Below are 10,558 nucleotides of genomic sequence, written 5' to 3'. Positions count from 1 at the left end.
GTGGTGGACCACTTGTCTCATTTGGAGGAGGAGGGGGAGCCGCATGATGGACTTGAAATCAATGACTCCTTCCCCGATGAGCAACTCTTGGATATTTCAATGAAAGAGGTGCCATGGTTCGCGGATCTAGAAAATTTTCTTGTGTGTGGAATCATTCTGGATGAGTTCTCTTCGAACCAAAGAAAGAAACTCAAACGGGATTGTCAAGATTATTATTGGGATGAACCATACCTTTTTTGGATTTGTACGAATGGGGTGATTAGAAGATGTGTACCGGAAGAAGAACAAGGTGAAATTCTTAGGGCTTGTCATTATTCGCCATATGGTGGTCATCATGGTGGCGCAAGAACGTCGACCAAAGTGCTTAGTTATTACTTTTATTGGCCCACTCTTTACAGTGATGCAAGTGAGCTAGTGAAAAGGTGTGATGGATGTCAACAGGCCGGTGGAATCTCAAATAAGAAGGAAATGCCTCTCACAACCATCTTGGAGATTGATATTTTCGATGTGTGGGGTATTGACTTCATGGGCCCTTTTGTGATTTCTTGTGGAAACACCTACATCTTGGTCGCGGTTGATTATGTGTGCAAATAGGTTGAGGTCATTGCTTTAACAAACAATGAGGCGAGAAGTGTGGTAGCTTTCTTGAAGAAGAATATTTTCATAGGTTTGGTACTCCACATGCTATTATAAGTTATGGGGGTCACATTTTTGCAACAAGGCTTTCGACATCTTGCTTAGCAAGTATGGTGTTACTCACAAAGTCACGACTCCTTATCACCCACAAGCTAGTGGGCAAGTGAAAGTTTCCAACCGAGAGATAAATAGTATCTTGTCCAAAACAATGAATGCTAATCGAACAGATTATTCCAAGAAGCTTAATGATGCATTATGGGCTTATCGGACGGCTTACAAAACACATATCAAAATGTCGCCATACTGTTGGTGTTCGAAAAAGCTTGTCATCTTCTGGTGGAACTCTAGAGCACAAGTTCATGTGGGCTCTAAATAAGTTGAATCTTGAATGGGATGTAGCCACTAACTTGAGGGTTGCACATTTGAATGAATTGGATGAGTTCCGGTACCATGCTTATGCAAGTTTGTCCTTGTACAAAGAAAAGATGAAATATCTTCATGACAAATACATTTGGAACAAAGTGTTCAAGGTGGACGATCTTGTATTGTTGTTTAACTCAAGGTTGAGCATGTTTTTCGGGAAGCTAAAGTCTAAATGGAGTGGTCCTTTTGAAATTGTGGGTGTAACACCTTTTGGTGCATTTGACTTTAAGAACAAAAATAATGAAGTATTCCGAGTCAATGGTCACCGAGTGAAGCACTATTTAGGAAAGGTTGGAGATAGCCACGTCGTGGCGGTCATTCATTTCAATTGATGGTATTCTGCGTCGTGTCGTGACGTTTGCTTCTTGGGAGGCAACCCATGTTTCTTTTCCTTTTTCTTTTGTAGTTAGGTGTTATTTTTGCACTAACTTGATTTGAAGTGTGCTACAGGGCTGAGTGTGACTTACAGGAATTGTGGACAGAAATCTGAAAAAGTGTTGCAAGAATTGCGAATCGCAGTTGATTTGTGCGGACCACACATTTATGCTTGCTGCAACAAAAGTGCAATGCGGTCGCACAATTATCTTGCGGACCACACAAATGAAAGGTTGAAAATGTCAACTCTCTGAAGTTTAGTCTCTCAGAGAAAAGGTCGATGTGCGACCGCAAATAGAAAATTTGTGGTCGCAATATAAAATCTGCGGCCGCACACATAATTGTACGGACTACAGATGAGGTGCTGAGTAAAGGTCACCAGGTAACAGAGTGCGGACCGCACATGAAATTATGTGGACGCACTCGCTCCTCTTTCTCTTAGCGAACCAACTCGTATAAATAGAGGAACACGAGCATTTGTTATGTTCTTTTCACTCTCTAAGCATCGAAATAGTGCCCTCTTGAAATTTCTTGGTGATTTCATTTGTCCACACATACAACATCCTTGATCAATGACTCATTACACTCATTCATCTGGTGTGCTTCAATTTCTTGTTAATCCTTTTCTTTTAATTTGTAGATTTTTAGTTATTTTTAGGCCATTTGTCATTAGAATTCAATTGTGTATCCATGTGAGGGTAAATCTGTAATGGGTTAAATAATACATGATCTATGGGGATTGGGTTAACTTAGTTTTATGCGTTTATGATGTTGTCATATCAAATTGTGCACGAAATTGAAAAACCTAGAATGAAACAACTGAATTATTTGTAATTTTTGAATTCTACGGCCGCACCTGAATTTGTGCGGTCCGCAGAAATAGATTTTATGGCAACAATAGTGAAGAAGGGATCTGTAGCCGCAAGGTAAAATATGCGGACTGCAGAATTCCCATTGCGGACGTAGAAATGCAATTTTACTGTCATCAGAGAGTCCCTATTTTGAGACTCTAATGTGCGACCGCGAGTTTAATTGTGCAGAAAGTAGAAAATATGTCGCGGCCGTACATCAACCAATTCTCTATCATCATATAGTTGGCATTGTTTGGGTCACAGAGGTGCGACCGCAATTGGAATTGTGCGAACCACACTCGACCTATGCGGCCACAAAACAAAATTGTGCGGTACGCAAGTCATCATCTGCGTCTGTAAGAAAATTATGCGGACCGCATATCTAGTTTCCTGCAAGCATGCTTGACTGTGTACCCTCATTGTGTCATCTGGTTTATAGCTTACTCGCATATCTCATGTGTATGTATGAATATTGAATTGCAACTAACAATCGCTTTTGCTTGATACAGACAACGGTTCGATCTAGAGGACGCGGCGACACATCTAAAGGGAGAGGTGGACCTTCTCGGGGTTGAGGCAAGAGTGCCTTGTCCCTTGGCCAACAAAAGACAATTACAAAGAAATCTACAACCGGCAAGAGGAGAGGTGCAGATATCTCCAACACAAGCTCATATGTCCCATCTAGGGAAGCATCAGAGGGCAACTCAGCCTCTGTTTAGGAGCAACCGACCGTATAGTCAATGTCGTCTGGGAGATACCAACTCAGGGACGAGTCATCCTCATCTCTTAGAACTTATGAGGAATCGGAGAGTGCTAGTCAGGCTTTTGAGCCATCGGCTTCACCTGTCCGTAAGGCACATAATACACCAGTTCAGGATATCCCCTATGATGGCAGAGGGGGAGATGCTACAGCTGCTGGCCTTGAAAGGTCAAAGAAGAAAGAGGTTTGGTAAAACTGATTTGTTAGCTTGGATACCTTCACCGGCTTTCGTACATAGTGTCCAGTGAGGTCGCTAACCCTTGAGCGGCAGTTTCTATTGAAATATTTGGAGAGGTGCAACCCAGCAGTGTTGAGAGCATTCAAGGAATGCAAGGGGTAGATGTGGTTCACTCAAAGTGTAGTGGACGCCAAAGAGTACCTGGTCCGTGAATTCTATGCAAATATAGCTCACATAAAAAAGGGGACAAAAGTGACTAAAGTACGTAACCTAAAAGTGAGATTTAATCATCATACACTCAACACGTACTTGGGATTCAAAGATGTTGATCCAAAGGAATATTTGGAGAAGTATGCATTGGGAGACGCAACCCGACCTTGGTTAGTGGAGATTCTAGTATCACCAGGGCCACCACCACCATGAATTTCCGTTGGGGTTCCTATCCACCGGAGCACTCTGAGTTTCGAGGCGAAGGGGTGGCAAACCTTTGTCTGCAGCAAACTGGACCTGAGCCAGAATGAGACTTACGTTCCGATTCCTCGAGCAGTTCTGGTTGCTTTTATTATGGCCAGGTACCCTATCAATGTGGGTGTCGTGATCATCTCAGTGATTTCTCAGCAAGATTACTCATCCTACCCGTTTCTCACACTATTATAGAATATCTCACGGATGCAAGGGTAGTGCCGAGGGATTATGACACAAAGGTGAAGCCGAAGAAGCCTTTTACTTGGTATTCATTGATGGATGCAAACAATCTGAAGAAGAAAGTTCGGCCTCCTACTACCGCGGGCTAGTTTGATGAGCCAACTATGGTAGCTACTATGGCAGTTGATGTTCCATACACTTCAGTCGAGCCTTCCTCTAGTGCCGCAGCTATGCCTCCGCCTTCCTCCACAACCCCTACCACAACTCCCACCTCGGTTTTGAAGCCATTGCCGATACCTACTTCCCCACTTTCTGCGCTGTGAGTCTCCCAGATATTGGCGAGCCTCAACAACTGGATGCAGACAGCCACTGCAAAGCTGCCTAACTTATCCAGTACTGTTGCACAACAGTCTTCTGTTCAGGCACCTTAGTTTCCCCCAACAGTTGAAGAGACATTGAAGAAGCTCCTAGAGAACCAGAATACTATTATGACTACCTTGGTAAGCACGGATCAGTAATCGAAGAGTTGGAAAAAGAAGTAAAGAAGATGAGAAAGTCCCAGGCCAGCAAGAAGTTAGTGGACAAGCTCCGGAGATGGTGACCAGGCTCACTACAGCTGGAGATCTCCCCTTTGACATGTTGCTTGACCTAGACCATTCTGACCCAGATCCTACATCACCATCTCCACCAGCGGCACCAACTGGCTAGTCTGAAGAGCTAGACCTTGCTGTCATCACTGCTAAGGCAGTGCTTCAGATGTTCGCCAACCCAACCACACCTACAGTTGAGGATGATGAGATTCAGTTGGCTGAGCCTGAGGGCGATGACATTGCTGGGGACACAGAGATGTCCAAGAATTCATAAGGAGTTTTCTTCACTCTTTCCCCTCTTTTACTCTTATTTTGTTAAGCATTGGGGATAATGCTTATCTTTATTCAGAGGGGTGGAGTTTATTTATTATATTTGATACATTCTGAGATATTTGGCCTGTAATAACTCGACATTATTCTCTCTTTTCTTATTATGTATATATATATATTCTCTCTCTTTCTCTCATTATTTATATTCATTCTATCTTTAGTAATTTTGCTTATTAGTTTCTTCATTTTTGTTTCTTTATTAGTTCTTTATTTGATTTAGTAGCTTCTTTTTATGTTTTAGTAGATAATAAGCCTTTGGTTTACTTAATGCCACACTTCTTTCCAAATGTAGTTGTTGTGTGAACCAGGTGACTCATCCCAACGATGGATGATGTGACAACCTTCTTAAAGAAATGAGTCCATTTTTGTGTTTAGGTAATAATAGTAGTAGTAATGAATAAAAAGACCTAATTAAGTCATGCTCGAAGAGTCAACCATGCTTCAATTGGCACCAACACACTTAACTACGTGCTTATGGTTAGAAATAAGGTTTTTTTTTTTTAAAAAAAAAGCTCTAGTTAGTGACTTTGTGACTCTTGTGTTCACTTTGGCAATCATCGAGTGGTATAATTGAATCATAGTGATCTTTAAACTTGAATGTGGTCGTTGTGGGCCCTCAACTCTGTCCTCTTTTACAATCCAATTGCGTGAGGGGTGAGATGAATTGTTGCTAGTCCAAGTATCCGTGCGAAGGGTCTAAAACTTGTCCCGAATGTGTTTCAAGGCGAAATCCTAAGTTTTGCTTGGTTTGAGAAGTTATTGTAGCCTCTCATTGGCCCGTTTGATTTTTTTATTGCCAACCAATGTCATTATCCCTAGTTAACCCCTTTGAGCCTATAGCCTTTCTCATTTGAAAACCATGTTACAAACCTTTACCCGTTTGGTCGTGACCCTCACTTGACACCCGAACTTTCCTTAACACTCTTATGAAACAAATGGCTTAGAACGTAAGTTTGGGGGAGAGATGAGGAAATTGAAAAAGGTAAACAAGGCACAAAAAGAGAAAATAAATGATCTCTATGAGAAGAAAAGGCAAGAAAAGTAAATAACAAAAAGAAAGATGCAAAAAGTGAATAAGTGGAGGGGTTGAAGGGATTTAAAAAGAGGTAATGATCCCAAACATGGAGAAATCAAAAAGGGAGAAAAAGAATGAATTGATCAAGAAAGAGTGATGTTAATTCTCTCTAGTCCCCAATGAAAAGAAAGTGCCTATAAGAATTGGCAAAGTGTGAGCCGGGAAATGGAAGATGGAGTGCTTAAGGAAATGTGTAACCACTTACCCATACGGTATCCTACCATAACCCAAAACCCTTCATTACATCCCGAAAGAAGTCCTACTTGATTTCAAACCGAGTGAGCTTATATTAGTGGCGATCTACATGAGGGGAAAGCCTATGGTACTTGAGACACTACTTGTGACATTCTCTTGAGATAGATAAGTGAATCTTTTACAAATCTTTGGATTGAGTGCTAAATATTTTAAGTGAGCTAGGCAAATGGAAAGTAGAGGCAGACGAGTTTGGAGTCCACCATGACCTACATGATAGAGCAAGAGTCCTTGATAAGTAAAGTCAATGCCTGAAGCTTAAATGTCACATTAGAACTATATGTACATGAATGTTCAACTTGTCGCCTTGTTGATAATACGTGAGTAGTGTGAGTAATTGTTGGTCCCAACTGATATGTGGATGGGTCACCTTTGACTCGCTAAAATGACCCTTAACTTTTAGAGGTGGGAACTAATTTATTTGCTTGAGGACACGCGAAAACTTAAGTTTGGGGGAGTTGATAAGTGGAGATTTTGATTGCTTATTAGCACCTTTTAGCTTTTGTTTTAGTCAGAAAGTATTGAATTGTGTTTCTGAAACTAATGAAATTGTGTAAATTGCAGGAATGCTAGAAGTTTGGTCTCCCGAGATAAAATCCGACTAAAAAGGAGTGTTCCGAAACACAAGGCAATAAAGGGCACAAAAAAAAATTACGGACCGCAAAATTTCATCTGCGACCGCAAACCAAGAAGAAATACCCAAAGGACTTTAAGCAATTTGCGGACAACACATGAATTGTGCGGCCGTTGAACTGGGCTTAAGAGTCAAAGATCAGAGAGTATGCAAAAAGACTAAGTCCAGGAGCCTTTGTGAAGTACGGACCGCACGAGAATTGTGCGGCCGCAGTCCAGAAATGTGCAGCCGCAGAACTCACCTGCCTGCCAACTGAAGAAATCTGCGGATCGCACATGGAATTGTGCTGCCGCAAAACCTCCCGAGGGGCATTTTTGTTCACGATTTTTGGTCTTGTATAAATATACGAGTTTCACAGAATCATGTCAAGTTTGAACATACAAAGCTGTTGTAGCCGTTTCTCTTTTCTATTTTAGGAAGTTTTAGATTGTTTGAGTATTTTAACATTAGATTTCATCATTTTAATCTTCCATTATGAGTTTAATTAGCTTTTTTATTTTATTCAAATCCCATTATGAGTAGCTAGATTTTTACTAGGGTTGTGACCCAGCCCTAGTGTGTAAACTTTATGGGTGATTAAGTTTATGCTTGTTTATGATTGGGTGTTGATTATTTAACTTAGTTTATGATTTAATTTTAGAATTAATGGTTGCAAACATTGATTCATTCCTATTTGACCTAGTCTCTACTTGAGAAAGATGGACCTAGACTAGGATAACTTAGCTAATAATGAATTGGGTTAATTGAGAGATTGATTAACCTAATTAAAGGGTTAAAACTAGAGATAGTAAGAACGCGACTTGAGCTCTTATCAGCTATTTTTGTTGACATCCATTTGGACTTGTGAAAGCCAAATTTGGCAAAATCACTCTCCGACCGAGAGGTATTGAGTGGGTAATGTGGAGTTGAGAGATATAATACACCCCAATCAATAAAATAAGAATAAATATCTTTATCCTATTAGGCAAACACCTAGGTTATGGTCACAGCCCTAGGCCTTTAATCCAATTGGAAAAACCTCAAAAACATTTATCTATAATCTATTTTCTTTAGTTTGCATTCATTAGAGTAACAATAGAAATAGAAAACAAAACCTTGTTGTGAAAGTGCAATCTTAGATAACACATTTGCTTGCTTCAAATATAAACTCCTAACACCCCTCATAACTCCTCGTGGAAATTGACCCCGACTCTTGTTGGGTACTACTATTTCATACGACCGTATCATATCTCCTATAGAGGTGTGTTGTGGACTTCATCACCGATGACAGCTGAGACTCGGTAAGGACCTTCCCAAGTTAGACCCAGCTTCCAAGCGTTGATTTCTCGAGAGCTTTGAGTCACCTTCCTCAAAACCAAGTCTCCTACTTTGAAGTAGTGGAGATTGGCCATCCAATTGTAGTATCTTTCCATCCTTTGGTTTTGAGCCACCATCCTCACGTATGCCAAGTCCTTGCATTCATCGAGCAGATCTAGCTTTACCAGCAATGCCTCATTGTTTGCTTCTTCATTTACTCGAGAAAACATCAAAGTTGGCTCCCCTAGTTCCACTAGTATTAAAGCTTCCGCGCCATATACGAGAGAGAAATACGTCTCTACCGTACTTAATTTTACCGTCGTCCGATATGCCCATAGTACACCCGGTAACTCTTCGGGCCATTTGCCTTTAGCAGTTTCTAACCTCTTTTTGAGGTTTTGGCTAATCACCTTATTGGTTGACTCCGCCTGTCCATAGTGCTCGGATGGTACAGTGAGGATGTAATCCTCTTGATTTTCAAATCTTTCAAAAATTTTGTGACTTTTGAGCCTATGAACTACGATCCGTTATCGCATGCAATCTCCTTTGGTATTACTAATCAGCAAATTATATGGTCCCATATGAAGTCGACCACTTCGCACTCACCAATATTTTGGTAAGGACCTGCCTCAACCCATTTAGTGAAGTAATCTGTTAGAACTAAAAGGAGTCTTACCTTTCCGGGACCTGATGGCAGTGGACCAACTATATCCATCCCCCATTTCATGAATGGTCATGGGGACAGTACCGAATGCAAGAGTTCTGCCGGTTGGTGTATCAACTGTGCATAGAATTGACATTTGTCATATTTCTGAACGAACGTCTTTGCGTCATGTTCCATACGGGGCCAATAGTATCCTGCCCTAACTAGCTTCAAAACCAACGAATCTACACTGGAATGGTTTCCGTAATTTCCTTCATGGACTTCTCTAATCACGCAGTTCGCCTTTGAGGCTCCCATATATCAGGCCAATGGACCTCCGTAAGATCGTCTATATAGTTGTCCATCCATGAGGCAGTAACGAGCCACTTTGGTGCGTAGTGCCCGAGACACCTTCAGATCTTCGGGTAGTTTTCCATGTCGAAGATATTCGACGAACTCATTCCTCCAGTCCCATACTAGGTTGGTTGAATTGATCTCGTAGTAACCATTCACATCCAATATCAAATGTAGAAGTTTACTGACAGTTTCAGAGTCAGATCCTTTCATCTCCGTAGATGACCCCAAATTGACTAATGCATTTGCTTCCACATTCTCTTCTCTCGGAATGTGTATGCTTGACCATTCCATAAATTGTTCAAGCAATGCTTGAACCTTGTTCACATACTGTTGCAAGTGTTCTTCCTATGTATCAAAAATCCCGTACACTTTCTTTACTACCAGTTGGAATTACATTTGATCTCGATGACCTTGGAGCCAAGTCCCCAGGCCAGTTTAAGTCCTACAACTAAAGCCTCATACTTGGCTTCATTGTTAGTTAACGGAACAGTCTTAATGTCCTACCTCAGGGTTTCTCCCGAGGGCGTGACTAGAACTACCCCGATCCCGGACCCTTTTACATTGGAAGCTCCATCCGTAAACAAGGTCCAAACTCCTGATGTCAGTTTCGACACCAGCAATGCCTCTTTAGCAACTAAGGGCATTAACCTAGGATTGAAATCGGCCACGAAGTCGGCCAAAACTTGTGACTTGATCGCAGTCCTAGGTTTGTACTCAATGACGAACTCGCTAATTTCGACTGCAAATGGCCTGGCAACTCAGGAATATGAAGAATATTCCTCAAGGGAAAGGTTGTCACAACGACTATTAGGTGACATTGAAATTAAGGCATAAGCTTTTGAGAGGCGACTACGAGAGCTAAAGCCAGCTTTTCGAGGTGCGGATAGCGAGTTTCTGCTCCCGACAATATTTTAGTAACATAATAGACAGGAAATTGTGTACCTACTTCTTCTCGGACTAGAACATCACTTACCGCAACTTCCGAGATTGCTAGATATATCAACAATTGTTCGCCTCCCCCCCGTTTTGATAGTAACAAGGGCTAGATAGGTATCTCTTTAAATCCTTCAGTTCTTGTTGGCATTCGGGAGTCCACTCGAAATTGTTCTTCTTTTTTAGAAGACTTCTTAGAAGATCTTGAGATGAACTTTCTTAAGGATGCTAACCTTCCGGTTAATCTTTGTACCTCCTTTACATTTGTCATTTGATCCGGAATGTCCTCGATAACTTTGATTTTGTCGGGGTTTACCTCAATCCCTCTTTACGAGACCAGGAACCCCACAAATTTTTTGGAACCAACCTCGAACGCACATTTTTCCGGGTTGAGTTTCATATTATGCTTCCTCAAGATATCAAAGGTTTTTTGGAGGTGCATCGAGTGTTCTCCTGCATTCAAAGACTTGACTAACATGTCATCAATGTACCCCTCCATTGTCTTGCCTATTTGATCCTTAAACATTTTGTTAACGAGCCTCTGATAAGTGGCTCTAGCGTTCTTAAGCCCAAATGACAT

At 41.4% G+C, this 10,558-nt stretch overlaps 1 protein-coding gene across 1 annotated transcript; it reads right to left on the bottom strand.

The window, feature by feature from the left end:
- Positions 1-7,981: 7,981 nt before the first annotated feature.
- Positions 7,982-8,845, bottom strand: LOC142175755 (uncharacterized). Its single transcript, XM_075242743.1, has 2 exons — positions 8,722-8,845; positions 7,982-8,514 (listed from the first exon to the last, which is right to left on the bottom strand). The coding sequence occupies exons 1-2, from the start codon at positions 8,843-8,845 to the stop codon at positions 7,982-7,984; spliced, it is 657 nt and encodes a 218-aa protein (XP_075098844.1).
- Between the last annotated feature and the right edge of the window lie 1,713 nt (positions 8,846-10,558).

This window comes from Nicotiana tabacum, chromosome 22, assembly GCF_000715075.1.
Source record: "Nicotiana tabacum cultivar K326 chromosome 22, ASM71507v2, whole genome shotgun sequence".
In the NCBI taxonomy this organism is placed as follows: domain Eukaryota; kingdom Viridiplantae; phylum Streptophyta; class Magnoliopsida; order Solanales; family Solanaceae; genus Nicotiana; species Nicotiana tabacum.
The sequence above is the reverse complement of the archived record's forward strand: the minus strand, read 5'-3'. Positions and strand labels throughout refer to the sequence as shown.